We start from the raw sequence: 19,511 nt of genomic DNA, 5'->3' as shown, positions 1-19,511 counted from the left end.
TCTGTACCCTCATCCATCATTGGAAACGTCACAGCGGATCGATGCAGAGGTATTGACAGAACGATTGACCTTCGGCCGTGCTGCAATAGCAGAGAGTGAGAGTGCATGCCCTGTTGTATTTGACATACCACAATCACATGTGTGGTAATCACAACAGATGTGGTTGCTAAGGGCAGCAGGGTAATGCAGTGGTGAGGAGCAGGGCTCATAACCCAAAGGCTGCCTTTCCGACTCCTAACATGTAAAAACTGTAAGGATAAGGGCTTCTGCTAAGCACAGTTCTGTTGTAATATTAACCTAATGAATAAAAATGCAGTGACTTAAGTGCAGCAATTTTAAAAAACACCCTGTGTATGATATTGGCATGGGTTTGTGACAGGGAGAGTGGGGTGGGGGAGGGGGCAGGGAGCTTGCCTATATTTCTCAATACACAACGGGCCAGCTGAAAAAAATGTCACTACCAACCTGAATTGGATACTCCGTTTCCTAGGGAACAGCGCATATTGTAATGACTTTCCTTCTGCGGGGGTATTGTGGTGGAATTCGTGCCGCGCACCTCATAAAACGCGAGGGTTTTGATCGGATTCCCCGATACGTTCTTCTAAAGACCCCGGGATTGAAATGTCATTTTCATTTGCTCGGCTTGCGAGGGAAGCACGCTTGCTGAATATTGAGGCCCTTTTTCCAAAAGGAGAGATTTGTCCCTGACTGCGGCTATGGTACAGATCTCCTCGGTAAGGTCCTCGACAGCAAGGTTTCACTGACTGTGGTAGGATAGGTCAGAAGGAGTAACATGTGAATGTGCCATGACATTCATGGGCCCAGAATGAATATACACCCACAATTACACGCACACACACACACACACTCTAGGTATTGCATACATGTATGTGTGTATGCATATTTGTATAGATAAAGATCAACACTCATTGATGAGGCCTTAAATGTGTGTGTGTGTGTGTGTGTGTGTGTGTGTGTGTGTGTGTGTACGTACTAGAGAGACAGAGAGATATATAAATAGCATAAATGTGCATGTATAGATAAAGATCAGTACTCCTTGACAAAGCCCAGTGTTTGTATGTATCCAAGTATGTGTATTTATACAGATAGAGAGAGGCTGGTATGGATTTATATGTGTGGATAAAGATCAGCTCTCCTTGATGAAGCCTAATGTGTGTGTATGACACTGTGCTGACAGCTTGTGCAGATGTGACCTGGGAGCAGGCGGCTGTAATGGAGCGGCTCTGATCTAACGCCCAGCTCTGAGAGATGGCGCGAAAGGAGAGGGCAGAGCTGGCCGCGCCTGATAAGGGACTGAATCATAGGCTTAGGCTACTTAATGTGGCAGAGCCTCGGTTAGATAGATGGGCTGAAAATAGCTTTAAATGGCTTCAGATACTCTATTGATCCCAAATCTCATCAAGCTAGGTTTCTAGTGGCTTTTTTCTCTTTTGTTTTGCTTTTTTTATTTGTTGGGGGATTTCGGTGACTCAGTCCCAGTGTCGGTGCTCTCCGTTGGTTCCATCCGCCCACAGCTCCGTGGTTCTATCTAAAGCTCTGCTCCATATTCTCAGTATAGCAGCGCATGTTTGCACCTATCAGAGCTCCTGTAGGTGCTCTGACTGTAAATAAAAGGCAGCGTAGAACCGAACGGGGTTCATTGCAAACGCCATCTTTGGCTTCTCACCTACTCCTCACTCCATCTGCAAATGCACTTGACCTGCTCAGTGTTTCTGGAGATATTGGTGCTGTAACAGTAAAAGGCATCATTAGGGTTGTTCCATAAGAGAAGATAAACAGGGGAAGTGTTCGGTTGAACAAATAAAACTGTCTCGCAGGGGCCGTGTTCCTTGTGTTTGGAATGTTTAACTGAATGCTTTACCCCGGGCGTAATCTCTCACTCTCTTTTTTCCCAGAAAACCAAATCTGTTGTAAAAAACCAATTAGATACAGCATAGGTGTTAGATCATTACCGCGCCATGATCTGCTGGTAATTACTGTGATTATTTTTTTTTCCCACAGACACTTTGTTTCTTTTAAACAGCCTGGTTTTTGTATAAATGTTCAGCTGTGCAGGGCCCAGTCCCACAGTGCAGTTCACACTGATGTGCGACCGTGACCCATGGATAGACCCGCGCCACTGAGGTCACCGGAGAACCTGACAGATGACTAAACTGGTCACAGTGGCTGCCTGCCTGGCTTCCTGTCAGTCCTCAACGTTGCTGCAGAACAGCCATCCTGATAACAGCTCAGGCGGGAGGGCTCAGGTAGGCAGGTAACGAGGCGCAGAGGAAGCGAAGGAGTCCTGGGTGCATCTGCCCAGACCATGCAGAGCCTTTAACATGGGTAATTAAGCCCTCTTTACCCCCTTTGCAAGGGCTTTCTTAGCACATCCCATCTGCAATTCAGATCCCTTTGTGCACTAATTACACACACGCGTGACTGTGACGAGAACACTCGCACCTACAGGATTCCAAATCCGTCGCACTCAGAATCTGGTCTTGAGGAGGACTGTTACACTGTAATTAAAGGAATTCTCTTTTGTGTCTTTACGTCTGCTTTCCACACTGAGTAAAACAGTAGAACATTCAACGTTCGGCTGCCAAATCGCACTTACCCCCTTCTTTAGTAATGTACATGGTACATTATTTGACGGTGAACAGGAGGGCTCTTGAATTTAAAATGAACTTTTTTTGTCCTGTTTTAGCTAATCGTTATTTTAGGTTTCTATAAAAAGTGTTTTTCTGCAAGCGCTGGGCAATTTGTGACGTTGTTGAGCATTACAGTTTTACATATCCAGCCCTTTTTTTTGTTCCTGCTGTTTGGGTTATTCTGCTGTTATCTTTGGGCAGAACAAGTACGATATCTGCATGTTTGTGGTGACCCTCCACGGCCGTGAGACGGGAGTTAACTCCAGTCTGAGCGTTGGCGAGTCTCTCTCCGTGTGCAGAGGTGTTTTGGGTTGGCGGGTAAGTGAAAGGACCTCAGTCTTCAGATGGCCGGTCAGTGGGGTTATCAAGAGCCCTGCCTCTGTGCGTCTCAGTCCAGTCAGTACTAATTAGCTGTGGGATTTCGGCTTGTGTCAAACCTGCCGTCGTTCCTTTAATAAAGAAGGATGGATCACTAATGAAGGCCTGCTGCTTTTGCTGATAGCGCCACACCCGTCACATATAAGTGTGACGGAATCAATGAACCTGGATTTTGGCTTCGGATCCAAGGTGTTTGTGTATGTGTGTGGCTGTGTTTGTGTGTATATGTATGCTTGGGATTGTGTATGTGTCTGTGTATGTTTCTGTCAACATAATGATAAGTGTGCTTACAAATTCTTTGTATTCTTTGTCTTGTGTTCTTTGTATTTGTGTGGATTGCTACATGCAGAGATCTGTGTGTGTGTACGTGTGTACGTGTACGTGTACGTGTGCATGTGTATATTTTTGGGTATGTATGTTTATGTGTGCATGTGTGTATGTATGCATGTATATGTTTTTGTATGTCTGCCTGTGTGTGTGTCCCCTCCTACATGTTAATGTGTGTGCTGAGGCATGTGTTTAATGATTGTATGTGTACGCACCCTTGCCTGGATTCAGCAGTGGTTGTCTGTATGTTTGGTCGTAACTGTGTGTGTACACGCGCGTTGGTGCAGTATGTGCTTCTCTGAGAGCCCCTCACTGTGGGGCTGCTCAGTAAAAGCCTCCCCAGCCTTGATCGTCCTGACCCGAAATGATAGCTCGATGCCTCTTCTCCCTATTCATCCATTACCGCCAGCCTCCCACCAGCATCACGTACCCAGCAGACCTGTGTTTAACGGGAAATGCTCCCCATCTCCCTCCCTCCGGACAGAGCCAAGTCCCTCAGTTCTGGGGGACGTGTGGTTCCAGCACTGTTGCAGCGTTTGGAGAGAGTGATGTAGCGCTGCCCCCTCCTACACTCAGAGAGTGGCTCTCCACAGCTCCTCACAGTCAGAGATCTCCAAAAGCCAGCACATGGCATACATTGCCTCTGCTGGACCCTTTCCTGCTCCACGCAGCGAAACAAAGTTTGCTCATTTGTAACACTGCACTCTCCATAAAACTCCTGGAATGAACTTTTAGATGACTTTTACTCTTTGCGAAGTTCATCTCTTAATCCATCTTTAGAAGGGTAATTAATGCTGTATCTCTCCTAGCCATAATCTGCACTGCAGTTTCCTCATTAAAAAATTAGAAGTGTATGCTAATAAGTTTTTTGAGTGTTCCCTGCTTACCTGCAGAAAGCAGGTTTACATTTGCATGTTAAATTTCAGTAATTAAAATGTGGAGGTGCTGGTGGGCTCTCCCAGTTGACAGTGCTGTCTTTGTTTATATTAAATACATTGTTAAGATGCCTCCAGTTGTACCGCGAGCCCTGCGCCGAGCAGCGTTCTGGAGGACCGCGGCCTTTTGCAGCTGATTAAGTGGCTCAGAGGCTTGCTAATGCTCTCCATTATATGTGGCTGTGAGGCTTTACCTGGCTGATATCCACAGGCTGCCTCTGCCTGGGTTTCCACTGTCTGTCCATCGGGCACAGTTTGCCTTTCATCTTTGCTTTAATGTGGTTGTTTACTTTTGCCTGTTACCCCCCCGTTCCCTGACCCCAGGAGAGTTCCCGCACTCCGCTGCCCCTCACCGGTAAACGTGACACCTGTGTCAGGGGAGACCCGCACAGCAGCTATCGTATAAATGCCCCATTTGCACAGCGTGTCGTTAGAACATAAGACCACTGTGATGAGGATAACAGGCCACTCAGCCTGTCGGGGCCCAGCATGCTGCATGTCGCTGAAATGCGATTGCGATTAAGCGCCTCGCTCACGGGTACAATAGTATCCTCCCAACTGGCATTTGGACCCACAGCCCCTCAGGTCACAGGTTCGGTTGCGTAACAGCTGCTAAGAGGTTTGATCTCAGAGGTGTCAGGTCTTTCAGTGCAGTGCTTTAAATGTTGTATTAACATGAAGTGAAGTAAATGAAGTAGTAGCTTCAAATGAAGTAATGACTTCTACTGTCGGTTGCGACACTGTGTTGATATTGTCTTTGCTCTTAGCCTAACCTTTTTGTGTTCTGTTTTGTAAGTCTTTTGTAAGAGTGTCCGCTAAATAACTAAATGGAGATGGAAAGGTGTTGTGTGAGTTAAGAGCTAGGCACGGAAATGTTATAATAGTGAGAGAAATGGATGCACACTGCCAAGTCAGACCTTCCTTTTTTGTTTTACCTTGACCTCTGTAGAAATAGCATGTGCATTACTATAAAGCTGGACCCAAAGAACTGCTCTGTCCTGTGGTTCTCCCCATCTGAAACGCACAATTTATTTACCTCTGGGGTCCGTAATAGGTTCACCCTGTGGTGCTCTAAAGATGTGCTGAATATAGTTTCTCTAGAGTGCAGTAGTTTCTTTGACTTTGTGGTTGGTTGTCTTCTGAATAGGGTACTGGGCCTTACTCATTAAGCCATTTATAAGCGGGGAAAAAAGCAGCAGGTCTCAACACCACTGTAAATTAGCGTGTGCTGCGTTATTCTCCTACCTCTAAAATTAGCATCCCACAGATGCACAGTGGCATTCATCCACACCCCCGAGTTTTCTCTCTCTGAAACAGGTGGGACATTAGAGAGGACGGGTAATGCTTTATGAAAGGCCTCTCCGGCGAATCCCCCACCCCCCTGCCCCCTTCCGCTGGCCAGCTGTGAACGAGAGCCGCCGATCAATCGTGGCGCCTTCCCTCAGCCCCGACGCGGCCCATTAGAGCGGCGCGATCCATCAGCCCCCTCGCACACCCAGACAGCGCATCAATGGATTCCAGGCAATCATCTCCACGGGCCTCATTCTGTCCACGGCATTTCCGGGGATCCCCCAGGGATTCATTACCCCCGTGGGGGGATGGCGAGGTGTCCGATTATGTCCACTCGGACGCATCACCTGACCCCGGCTCTCTGCCGTTACGGTGATTTGTGTCTGTCCCTTCCACCATTCATTCTGATGTATCGGTGGCTCCTGGTATGTTAGACGGAAATGGACGGCTCCTTCATTACCATCACAACATGGTGCAGCTCCTGAGGCTCCGGGACCTTAAACCCAGGGCCGCCGCTGACTCCCAAAGCTTTATAAAGCGTGCTGGATGCTCGTTAGCGCCGCGCTCAATCTAATTGGAATCTCAAGATAAGTAGCGCATTAATTACCAGAGGGCTGAATGCGACCTGTTTTTTTTTTTTTTTTTGTTCTTCATGGCTTGTGAAAATATTTGCTTGGGGCAAAGGGGATAAACTTAATGAGAAATGTTCTAATTTGATAAATTGTCGTTAATTCGGGCAATTGATCCTGGTTAATATTGCACAGACGTGCCTTAATGTTTCCTTCAGTTAAAGTGCTCCTGGTACGTGCGTTGGTCGTACGTCTGCCGTCAAGAAAAGTGGCACTCTGAGCCGAACTGAGCGTGGGAATTAAATTGTGCGTTACCATGTGCCCATTACCCATCTACCCTGTGGGAAATGACAGCGTGTCAATAAAAAGAACTTCCCGTGTTACAACAAGTTAAAACTTCTTAATAAGATTTTCCAGAGTGAGAAGAAAAAAGGAGGTTTGGATATTCTCTTCACACAAAGTACTGGCAGTGTGTCTGCGTCTGGTCCATGCTGTGGGTTCAGAGCCAGTGTGGGGGTGCCTTTTTTATTGTTTTCTGCGTGGGGGGACGGTGGCGCTGGAGGAATCGCAGGCCGTCGAGGAGCCCAGAGCTGCAGGCCTGCGTTTTTGGATGGGATCCTGATAAAGAGCAGCCCCGAGCCAGCCGCAGGGCCTTATCGGCAGCGACAGGATGTCATTAAGTCCAGGCCACTTAAACGCGCATCTGCTCCATCCCGCACGTCTTTCTGCTCTCGAGGAGAAACCGAGCATTTGCTCACTGTTGCCACGAAGGGCCTCGAGTCCATGCGACTCTTGCACCGTGTCACAGCGTAGAGAGCCCCATGTGGCAGTTAGCTACCTCTGACAATCGCAAAATGATCGCAAAACAATATCAAAATGTTGCCTGACACATTCAAGCTCTTGCTGTCAGTCACTTTAAGAGTTTTGAATAATGGCTTTGCACCTCTTTTATTTTTTCCTTTGTCAAGCACGCTAAAGATATGGAATTGATCCACTCTATACAAATTGCAATAACGAAAGAGTGGCCTATCTGGAGAATTTTAGTGGAATGAAATTGCGTGGAAAAAGGAAAGAGGGTCTCATTGGACCGGTGTTTCAGAGGAACGTGAGAGAGAGAGAGCGGGGGGGGGGGGGTAGAGAAAGACGAGGGACCCTGTAAGAGACTGATGAAGCTGCTCAATGGTACGCGCCTGCAGAAAGAGCGGAGCACGATAATCTAGCTTTTTACAGAGCCGCCCACGTCACTCTTATCGCCGTGACATTTTCCAAAAGCAATTATGCCATCTGTCTCTCCGAGCAGATTTTTCGGCTTGCGCTGCGGCTCGCCTGTGTGAGGGAAAACATTATGCTTACCCTGCCCTGAGGTGGGGGGCGCGGGCACCACTTCCGCCATGATGCTAGGACCCCGGCCTCAGCCAGAGATTTCCTCACTGTACAGCGGGGCATTCCCACAGCAGGATACACAGTCTGGTGTAGTATTCAGGCAGTGTCGCTGGCCTGCAGTCCACGCTCAGCATGACGAACAGTATGGATTGGGACTGTCCATTTCATATGGATTTTCCTGGTCTCAGACAAAGAAAATACAGCTACTAAATGTCAAGAACTCAATATTTTACATTGATTGTTTCTGTTGACTTTTCTCGTACCATCTAAAAATAAGTGATGATATATATAATATAATGATATATATGTATATGTGTGTATTTCGCGCATACACACACAGATGTGAAGACAACCTTTAGCCTTTGTAAACATATATGGAATCTAAATGTATGGTTTTTTCATATGCCATTTCTATTGCGGTTTTTTATGGAAAGACATAATTTGAGTGTATCCCAAAAAGTCCATCTTGCTACATATTTTAGTTCATCCTCAAAGACTGAAGGTCTGGCAGATGTATAATGCAGTGTTTGTGGAGCTGCTGTCTCCCACTGCTGTTGCCGTACCTTGAATGACATTTTCAGCGGCGCCGCTGCTTTACTTCAGAAGCCACTGGAAAACATGGTTGTGCCGCCGGTGTGGACGGACCCCCCCCATCTCCCCCGCCACTCGAGACATGGCTAACGATGCTGAATCGGAGGAGACGTGTCTTTTGTGTGACTAATCCCTCAGATCCTCCCAGGCCCCGGAGGGCAGGGGAGCTCCACGGATTCAGATGTGCCCGTCCTCTGCTCTTTCATGTGGGCTTTTAAAGGATAGCTGAATCATGGGGGTTTTTTAATGAGCATCTGGGACATGTTTGCTAATATGCACCGGATGAGCTCTCGGTGCCCAACAACATCTTTTTTTTTTTTCTTCTTCTTTATTCCCCCCCTTGAGTCATGAGACCTTATCTCCCCCCTCAATGTCCGCATTCACAACAGCGAATTGTGAATGGTTCGGTTCACCTCATGCCACACTGCGGCGGGAGGAGTCGGAGACAGTTCCTATGGTAAATGGTACGGTTCCGCTGATGTCTGGCCTGACATTTTGTCTGTCCCTTCTGTGGGTCATTTTTTGTTATTTTCAGTTATTTTTCTTAGGTGTGAGTGAAACCAGTCCATTGGTTATAAGAAGTAATAAGTTGTTGACATTTGAAGAATTTAGGTCAATTTTTTGTGCACTCAGCTCAAATTCATGCAGAAATTGTCAATAAGATTTAAAAGAACAGAAGTCTTTAGCTGCCCTGACCACAGACCTGCTGTAGTGGGGGTCTCATGTCTGAAACCAAGCTGTGTATGACACAGCACTATACCATTCTGAAATGAAATGTGTCTGAGACAGCTCTGTGCTGACAGGCCAGGTAAGGCTGCCCTGGTGCTTTTACCTGCATTTTCCTGCTGTCCCTTTGGTCTGAAATAAGAAGGTCCTGATCTTAACCTTGCCATAAATTCACTATTTACTGTGTGCTTTCCTTTCAACATGACTACAGTGCATGTATTGTTACAACAAAATTGTAGGAACACAATTTCCATGTGCCCCAGCGGCAGATTTGGCTGGGAAAGATGCTGATTTGCTTCCCTGCAATGATGTGTCCGGTGTGGCTTGCTCTGGATGGGAGTGGTGCACCCGGGGTTATGCTGCAGTGTCTCCCCCTTAGGTCTGCAAACAACCCCACCGCTGTAACCAGAGCCGGGCCCCGGGTTTGTCGTCTTAATTCCTGTGGCATTAAGCAGGATCCCTCCGGAAGAAAAAGACGCCAGGTGGATTGAGAAAGCAATTATCCACAGAAGACTGGCTAAATGCTCCAAATGAGGACAGAATGCAGCATCATCATTAGCCTCTAGTGGGACTGTAGATAATTATGGTGTGGGGCTCTGTGCTGTGGTCTGCTTGATCAGGGTATGGGAGCTGGGAGAGCACTGGAGTATGCTCTGCCCGGGGGAAGCTCAGTGTTGATTGGCTGTTGGCTGGAGGTGATAAGCGAATAGGAAGGGATTAGTGTACAGACTGGGTAGCAGGGCAGAGAGAGGGGACTGATACATACTAAAACATGAGTTAATATTTATGTTGTGCTCTTTACATTTTTGTACGGGGGATACCCGCTTTTCAATAGCAAGCACGCCTGGACCCTGTTTTAAACTGGATCATTCATAGTTGAACTATATTTTCATCGAAAGAATGTCATAAGAAGTGGTTCTGCTGCTGCACTTGAGTTAGGAACTGAATTTTCCCATAAAAAAGGTATAAATGTGGGATTAGGTTTAAATGTTCATGAGATTTATTATGGACTTTATAGTTATAGCTTTATAGTTATAGGCATTTATAGAGGAGGATAAAGCTCCAGGGAAGCTGCTCTGTTTGTGCCTATTAAAGGTGAATCACATCAGGTGACAGTACTCCACCCCTCCTTTCACTCCACGTATTCTGAACCACATAGCATCGGCAGAATTTTAGGTGATCTGCAGGCTCATTCTCCCTTTGCTCTCATGCAAAATGAGTCCTGTTACACAGTTCTGTCTAGTGCTGTTGTTAGCTGTCAGTGTCTTACTCCCTCGTTGTCATGAAATAGATGGCTGAACTTGCTTATTTATATGCAGTTAATATTCATCTTTATTCAGGCATATATTGATGGTACAAGCGCCAGTATAAAGAGGGGGTATTGGCTTGTGTGCAGAACTGGAGTGTGTAGGCTGAGCTGACTATTGACACGTTGCCCATGGTTGATTGCAAGTAGATAATACAGAGGAGAAATGCAGGGATGTCCACTTTTGTGCATGTGAAGATGTATTTAATATTGTAACAGGTGAGGACATTGTGTATTTACTTGAATGTTAAAGAAGAGATTATGTGAACTATATTCTTGAGCATTACTGTGATGTTATGGCTGTTCTGGTTTTATTGTTGAAGAAAAGGGGAAAAGTCTTAGTGCTGTATCATTCTGCTGATTCTCTTGTGTCCTTCCCATACATCACGCATTTCTCATAATTATGAGCTTAAAGTACATCACCTTAAAGCAAGTTATTCTCTCACATAAACTTGCGTTGAACAGATGGGTTCACTGTTAACAAGTTATAATTTCATGTAATGATTTCAGCATGAGCGTTTAGCTGCATCTACAGCCAAAAACACAGTGGTAGGTTTCTAGGTATGGTAAATGTGAGTGAAGATTTAAGACAAATCAAAAGACAAATCACAGATTGTTTCATGTGCCAGACCTACAAGGCTCTGCATTACCTCATCTTCAGAGAACAGGTCTTGCTCATGGGCAAGACAGGAGTCAGCTAAAAGCTCTGCTGCACTTTGCCTTTTCTTAAAACCCTGCCACGGCCACCTGCTGAAATGCATTTACTCATTGTTTGGCAAAGGGCTATGCACGGCAATGAAAATGTTCCTTTCAGTGCGGCTTGACAAGCACAACTAGGAAACGTCTCCGCTGTGGTTTTCCTGCAAGGGCGCTGCTCAGCGGTGCCCTTCTAACTACGAAGCAGAAGCCGCCAGACTTGAGCTGCTGGCAGTTAACATTTCGGAATCGTCTGCAAGCTCTCAGGCAAAAAGAGAGTGTGTTTTTTTTCCTTTGCTCTGCGGAGGTGTCTGCTCGGCTCAGGATTTCCCTGGTGACTGCCTGTGTAACGCTGCCCTCTCAGACCCATCCCAATCAGCAGCACAGCACAATGTGCTACTCAATGTTGTCACTCAACAGTGCGGACCAGGGCAGGGTCCCAAGCCAGAGTCTCCTTTTATTTTGTAGTCTGCATTCCTAAGAGAGAGTGAGCACCTACTTCACAATAGTGCCAGAGATATTGTCCCGATATTCAACTGTTCTGTCAAATTCTGTCTCTGTTATTGTTGCAGCTGTGCATGTTCTGATTGGCTGACAGGATGTTTGTATTCGTGAAGGGGCCCAGCCTTCAACATAGCTAGACTAGCATAGTGTAGTGTACACACATTCCAGTCGGCACTGGAACCGTCTGTTCCCAACTGGGACCTCCTAGACAAGGAATTATGGAGGGTGGAAGGGTGGAATTAATGCATAATAATTGAAAGTACTTCCTTTAGGCAGAATGTTCCCCTGCTTCTCCTTGGTCATATTTGTAAAGGGTTGCTTATCTTCCTCTTCTCTGGAGCTTAATTCTGTTAGCCACTTCATTCCGGTAGACGGCAGTGGCATCCTGAAGCCCTCCCATGAATCAGGACTGTTTGCGAGCCGTTGCTGTTAGAGCAGCAGCGTTGCTCGCCGGCTCCCACAGTGTTACAACCTGCAGATTAATCGTCTGATGTGCAAATCAAGCAGCTCAAACTGAGAAAACCGCTGGGAGCCCAAAGACACTCTCCCGTATGTGTAAACATCGCGCCCATTCTAGGACGCTCGGTGTGGTTCATCACATTTTTTTTGTCTCTTAAAGCACTGGGCACTGTAAGGATGGATGTTATTAGATGTGTAAGTATCGCTGCTGTGAAACTCTCAGGGGGAGAAATGGGATTGCTTCCCCGCCACGTGGAGATCAGGGATAGATGAATCTGGCTCGGTAAAGTTTTCTTTCATCATGAAGACAGGCCTCTCATAACCCCCGCGGCAGTGTTGCCGGGGTCTGTCAGACATGAATCTAATATGAGGGATCTCTGGAGTTGCCCGTTCTTATTTCCCTGTTCCTAACACTCAGCGGTTTTGCCGTCTGTACATCAGGAAATAATTGCAGCCTGAGAACGGCTCGCTTCGCTTGCGTATCGGACGGGATCCCCTGTGTTAATGCAGGCCCCGCTATGCTGTTTACAGAAATTCACTTTTCACAGTCCTCCCTTTTTAAAGCATTCTCTCAGTGTTCGGTCATCAAGGCTTTCAGTGCCAGGCTTTCCTCTAAGCCTTAAGCATTGCATGGATTTCAGTGGGCGCTTTTACTTCAGTAGAACAGCTAATTGGATGCCCTTTGCACAATTTCTCCTTTTGAAATGCCATATTTGTAGACATCAGTGGCACTTAGTGTTTTTTTTTTTCCTCTCCGACATGTTTATAACCATGTAGAACAGCACCCGGTGGGAAAGAGGAAAACAAGGAATTAGAGGCAGGTAAATTTAGCCACGTTACTCTGGAACTGGGGCCTGGGTGGTAAACATGTTCTTTTCCATGGAGTTGACGTCAGTTAAAGGTGGTGTGGCTCCCACGTGTGCGGGGAATGTAGCACAGGCCCTTGGTCCCCGGGGCCCGCCGCCAGCCGGAGAGCAGCGCCACTGGCGGGAAGATGCTCTGATAACAGGACCATGTCCGACCTCACATAATGTCAGGTAGCGGAGCAGAATGACAGGTACGAGTCAGTCTAAATGCATCATGTGGTATGGTATGTCACTGAGGAGGAAAGGCCTTCTTAATCAGGGTTTTAGGACCTGCCGCAGTATGCGTGACTGTATTTATACAGACTGTATTTATACGGACTTCACTGGATTTGCTTAGGAAAAGGCTTATTGTCATTGTCTGGGGTCACACACCTTAAATGGTTTTTAGTTCTCTTCAATATTCATTCTGCGGGATGGGAGGGGCTTCATCGGCCAGGGTGTGCTCATTGTGTGACGATTGTGTGAAGAGGTTAGCTTAGTGCAGTACTGTTGGTGATTTCAGTTTGGGTGAAATGGGGAAATAGTATGAAAAAAACACTGAAAAAAATTAGCAGTCCAAAATTCACACCCTCACAGGACCAGACTGCTGATACTTCACTCCAAAGTTGAGAAAGAAGAAAGATCATTTCTCTCTCGCCTCTCCAAAAAACTTTTCCCCCATCGGCAGTTTTTTTTTTTTCTTGTTTCTTTCTCCTTGTTTGTGAGGAATGAAAGATCTGTGACCATCACTCAGCCCCTCGGCACCTGAGGGAGCGTAGCAGCCTACCTGCAGTGTCACAGTGGCTGTGGCAGGAGCACCTAAGCTATATTTCAAGGCCTGCCTCAGCACTTAATTGACTTGGAGAGCCTGACCGGGAGAGTGTGGACTGAATGCAAGATAAGACCCTGTCGCCTCTGTGCAACAGACAGAGGTTATCCGGCCCTGAGCAAATAACGTGCTGTCTGGCTCTCGTGGGATAGACTTCCCCTCAGGTCAAGATGAAGAGACCAGGCTGATATTCATGAGGCTGCCACATCTTAAATGTGCCACTTCTCAATTACAAAACAGAGCCTGGGACAGAGCAAAGGGTAAGTTATTTTAGTTACTCAGATTAGAATCCTGAAGAATGTCACTCTTTGCAGTTTTCTTTAGAGGTATATAAAAAAGTGAAAAAATCATACTTAAAGTTCAAAATTTCACTTCTTTATTTGTTTTTTTTTTTATTATTGTTTTATGGTGTTTTACATTATTATTTGTCCTTTATTGTTATGATTTAGCTGTAAATTTTTCCCAGCAAGCTATCTAGGCTTCACAGGCTAACCTTACCTAGCTTCCAAGCTACCTGGCTCTAGTAAACGGTTGCACTGTTAGTTATCATTCATTTATGATATCTTGCACTTTAGAGGGCCTAACAACCAGAGGAGGTAGAACAGATTTAACTCCTAAAAATGACAGTTAATTTTTCATTCCTCGTGATGTGTGCGAATCTGATTGTTCCTAATTGGCCTCAACTGTCTCTCGCTTCAGTGCCCGGATCTCTTGCTGGTTATCAGCATTGCACACAACTCTTGAAATCTGTCACAGCCGCAAGTACTGGTCGCTAGCAAGATATATAGTGCCACTAAGCAAGTTTACAGCTTATCTCCGCAAACGGCACCAGCTAGCGAGCAGTCTAAACACATTGGAAATGTATTTTAGTATTAAATTGTTACCTAGATTGAAAACTTTGCTGCAAACATTAGCTATACCCCACTGTATGCAGTATCTCCTCACCTTGCTGAAATTTTAGTTACTTTATTAACCGTTATTTCACCAGAAATTCCGATTGAGATGAGGAAATCTCTTTAACAAGGGAGGACAGAACAAAGAGGACAGGAAGGTGTACACACAGTACAGAAGAATAAATATAACATTGTATACAACAGGAGTATTACAATATAAAATGTACAAGACAAACAAGCATTATATTTAAAACAATTGTAAGCCATTACCTAAAATAAATACACTCTTCAAGAAGTAAGCTATTCAGTCTGGATTTAAAATCATGAATTGGCTGTTAATAATGTTACAGAGGCCTCTAATGAGCTGGCTTACAAGTAAGGTTCTTATGTACAGTATGCTATTTGTTTTCACAGTTATTTAATGTATAATAGTAGTGTGTTATTGCATCAGTGTTTAGCTTCATCATCAGCCAACAGTGACTCATTGCTCGCTTTGCTCTACCACGGTAGGGGTGAGATTGTGGGCAGGGTTTCCATCTCACCAGTCTGAGGCACTGGCGCTCACCAGGCATTCCTGAGAAGACTAGCACCTATTCTCCAGCCGCCGCTTGCTTCTGTGCAGTGCACTGTGGGACCCGTGTTGTGAGCAGTCGTCGCTGTGGGTGTGTGAGCATGTTGGGAAGACTGCATTCACTGCTCCTGTGTGAATGCAGAGGATGTCATGGTGCGAGGAGCCGATATGCAGTCAACAATTCCAAAACGAGGGTGCACAGAAGGGAAGATCTTTAAAAATCTCTTAGTAAATTGTAGACTTTCGTGTTTTTTGCAGCAGTTAATGCTCATTATGAATGCAGAAAGAGTTGTTCCACCCCTGCTAGGTAACAGTGTCAGTCTCTCATCACAGCAGGGGGGTACCTGTGCAATCCAGAGTTATTCTCTTCAGTGCACAATATTCTCTTCACTCAGAATGAAAATATCTGACTTTACGTGTTTTTTTTTTTTTTTTTTTAAACTGAGTGCAGAATACTGATAGAGGGTCTTGAAGCAGTGGGAGGTGTCATGTAACTTTTTAACGGTTTCTTAAAAGCAGTAGATTTCTACACGAGGAGCACTTGCCAAAAAAAGAGAGAACCTGATGGTTATTTTTAGGAACCGCACTGAGCACAAAAGCGTGTGGGTTCTCTTTGCCGGTTCAGACGAATTCACATTTTTTCATAATATGCTATTCAGAGTTTCAGAACTCCCTTAGTGCTTGTGGAATTTACTGACAAGCATAGAAATATACATAATTCAAACCCTTGTATGCATTCACTGTACATAATATAGTATACAGTCACATAATACTGTAAAGTTATATTATAAAATGTAATGTGTGCTGATACAGGTTTGTGAAATGGTGGTAGAACAGAACTGCTCAGCGACCATTTATAAATGATCGCTTCTGTTTACAAACAAAAATGTGTGATAGAACAGGCCGATGGTGAAGCTTTTGATTTCCTCAGCTCCATCAGTGTAAACCTTTTCAGGTGTTTAAATCTTCAAGAGAAGTTGCACTGTTGCAGCTTGAACCTGTCAGCCAAACACATCCATCAGCCGGGCCATTTTAAATGTGAATTTCCATTATTTTTTGGGCCCTATTTTAACCGTCGGCTTAAATCTGGAAAATCAGCAGACCTTTGGAGGAAGCAGACAGCCGCGTTCATTCAGTTTCAGATTCCCTGTGCAGAAGTGAATCTGACAGGCCTTCGCTCAAGAAGACCTGCTTTTAGGCTCAATGAGAAAACGGACGAGATGGGTTCTGTCATTCAGGAGCAGTCTGCAGCAAGTTCATCAGAAAATTTGCTTTAATTCACATATGTGTATATATGTGTGTGTGTATGTGTGTGTGTGTGTGTATATATATATATATATATATATGTAATATAAATTAATTGATAAGATAAATAAGTTGATCCATTCATTTGGCTGAACTGTATTACCCATCCATGTTGGAAATATTGTCCTGCCATACTGTTCTGTTCCACACATAGATATATGACACAGTTTTTTTGTCTGGATTCCAAAGCAATAACTGATCTGTAGCTGTACTGTGATTTTTCTCTATTGTTTTATAGTGGTACAGTTCTTGAACGTAGCATTCAGACAGTTTTTCGTACTTGTATGTACAAAGCAATTTGGTACATGCAAAGCAAAGCAATTTGGTACATGCATGTACAAAAACAGCAGTCGTTAGCACATGAAGAAGAGGCGTGAAGTTGATTGACTTAATTCTTTTCTTAAGATTCATGACACTCTGTCTCTGCTGTGTGCCCTCATATGGGAAATTTCTTGGATGAAATACTGTGGGAGTGAAGAGTGGGGAAAAAATACGTAAGCGAAGACAGCCTTCCTGCTTTATTTCAGCAGGAAATCGTAACAGATGGTAATGTGCAATTATGCTGAAGCCTTGTTTAGAAACAGGCCTCATACAGCCATCATAAATTAGCCCGGAGACAGTCGGATGCTGTGTGTATGGATGGATGCACCATTTGTTTCATTATATCATTTACTTTTATTTTCTCAGAAGCCTCAGGGGCGTACTGTTGTCTCTGTTAGACTGAAGCAATTTGGTAAGCATTTCTTTGTAGAACAAAACGTCCCAGTTTTATCAACCTGAAAGGACATTACACCTCCGGCGGCCATGATTGTTTTTCTTGATTAAGCGTCCCCACGTTACGTTGGAAATCCCTCTGAAGGACACACACTTGTCGCACCCTCTCCTAATGACTTTGTGAACCATCTGCCGCGCACCACAGCCAGCCACAGGAAGAAGGACAGGTTTTCGTTTATCTCTGCAGAGGAAGCAGTTTGGTAACATTACAGATATCAGCATTAGCACTGGGAATAGAGCCCTCCCTCTGTCCTACTCCTACACTCTAACTTAGGAATTTCTCCACTCCTGTGCACACAGACACTTGCACACTGGCTCTCTCTCTCTGTTGAACATATTTTGCAGGAAGGACAAGGGGCGTGTTGTTGCTTTTTACTGTGTTTATACATGCTCGTTGTATGATTACCAGGCCATTTGCTTTCTGTTGAAAGTCTAGTGCAGGATGATGTGTCAGATGCTTTAAGCCCACTCGGGCATGGTAAGTGGATGTGGTAGGGTGGACCCTACTAACCACATGCGAGCAAGCGTCATTGCCAAACATTGTGCTGAGATTGCACATGCGTGCCTACATCAACATGTAAGTGCAACACAACATAAACCTACTAAACATAACGACATATCCCATTCCATGAATGTTGTGGTGTTGGGGGGATGTGGCAGAGAGGATGTTGTAGTTTGGTGGTATGGTGGATGTTGTGGAATTAGATGGAGATGGCAGGGTGGTTGCTGTAGTTTTAGATTGTTGTGGTTGGGTGGTTGTTGTGTTAGATGGATGTGGTATGGTGGATGTTGTGGAGTTAGGTGGATGTGGCAGGGTGGTTGTTGAGATTTTAAATGGATGTAGTAGGGTTGATGTTGTGATGTTAGATGGATGTGATAGGCAGCATAAGCACACATTCATCCTGTTTCTCCACTCCTGTGTCTGTGCAGCTGAAGAACCTGAGCTTCGAGGAGCTGCAGATGCGTCTGAGCGCGCTCGACCCCATGATGGAGCGCGAGATCGAGGAGCTGCGGCAGCGCTACACCGCCAAGAGGCAGCCCATCCTGGACGCCATGGACGCCAAGAAGCGCCGACAGCAGAACTTCTGAGGGGCGTGACGGGGGAGTTACGGAGGGCCCTCACATCCCCAGGGTGCAGACTGCAGACTGCTGAGGCCAGGGGCACAGGAATGCCCAGACCACTCCCATTAACACTGAGCCTATCACAGTGCAGTCCCTAGCCCCACAGGCCACACCCACCAACTGCAAAAGCCACCCAACTACTCCTTTGTGTTGGACCCTTCCCTCCAGAGGTTGCATTTGCTGCATTCCACCTCCCTCCTGGGTGGTGTAGCCCCCCCCCCCATTCCCCACCCCCAGGTCATATAATCAGTAGGTGAAGGTCACATCGACCAGTGGCGTGCCACGCCGGCCTTCCTCTCCTTAAGAGGAAGGCCCTCCTGGACCACACCCACAAGCACAGTTACCCTTTTGATTGCATTCCTTTTCTCCAGGTTTACGTACTTGACCCTGAATGGATCAGACAGCTCTCATGGAGTGTTAGGGTCAGTCAGGGCTCAGTGCATTAGGGGACACTCTTCCTTGAAGCCCTGCCCCTGGTCACACCCACCAATGCTCCACCTCTTCTTGGGGCCTCCCCTTCGCTCTTCTCTGCATCATCTGCTGTCAGCCTCCACAAATTTGATGGACCGTGTAGAGTATGACTAAAAAATTACTGGGTTATAATGATGCTAATATACTTAAATATTATTTAAAAGAGGGATAGTATGAAGCTTTTCAGGGCATTTACCCCTGTGATTCATCTTCCTATCATGATTATTTTCTATAATTTTATCTGTTTTATTAGGTGTGAAAATGTAGTACTCCAGACTGTTTGAAACCAAAGAGACTATAGAGGGAAGCCTGTTATTATTTTAGTGGTGATAGAAGAATATGGGTGCCTTAAAAGGGTTAAAGTCCAAGTTATGTGGGCTTTACAAACACAATATTTAAAGGGATAGTACCCTTGTGCATAGAAAAAAAAACATTTTGAAACTACTAGGATGTGGAATGTTACATTTTTAGATCTGAGTGGGTATAATTTAATTTCTGAGAGACAAGCACCCTTTTGGGGACCAAGTGAAATGAAAAAATAATGACCCAAGAAATGTTGCAAGTGCTTTTGTGAAATTCCATATATGGTTGTTTATATGAGTTTAATAAACTGTTATTTACATTTGCAGAAAGGCATGTCTTCACTACTATTTCTATGTCTTTTAAAAATAATTTTTGTTGTTGTTTTCTTCCTGTTTATTTGTTTTCTTCTCTATTTATGGAGTCTGCCAATTTCTTGGCAGCCAGCTGTGCAGTTTTTTTAAAACCGTCTCCAAGGCAGATTCTTACCTTTGCGATTCACTATCACTTTGTCTCAAGATAAGGTTGTTCATATTTTTTGTTGCTATGATTACAATCATAGTCATTCCAAAATGTTTTTGTATAT

At 45.2% G+C, this 19,511-nt stretch overlaps 1 protein-coding gene across 1 annotated transcript in view; it reads left to right on the top strand.

Annotated features, from left to right (window-relative positions):
• LOC118784531 (serine/threonine-protein kinase 3) overlaps positions 1–19,171 on the top strand; it is a 70,560-nt gene extending 51,389 nt beyond the window's left edge. The window contains exon 11 of the mRNA XM_036538806.1: positions 17,963–19,171. Within this exon, the coding sequence (XP_036394699.1) occupies positions 17,963–18,121 (159 nt within the window). The 3' untranslated portion in view covers positions 18,122–19,171. The remainder of the gene's footprint in view (positions 1–17,962) is intronic.
• The last annotated feature ends 340 nt before the right edge of the window (positions 19,172–19,511 follow it).

The sequence above is a fragment of the Megalops cyprinoides genome, chromosome 10 (genome assembly GCF_013368585.1).
Source record: "Megalops cyprinoides isolate fMegCyp1 chromosome 10, fMegCyp1.pri, whole genome shotgun sequence".
Taxonomy (NCBI): domain Eukaryota; kingdom Metazoa; phylum Chordata; class Actinopteri; order Elopiformes; family Megalopidae; genus Megalops; species Megalops cyprinoides.
Note: the sequence above shows the minus strand (reverse complement) of the source record. Positions and strands in the feature narration are given on the sequence as shown.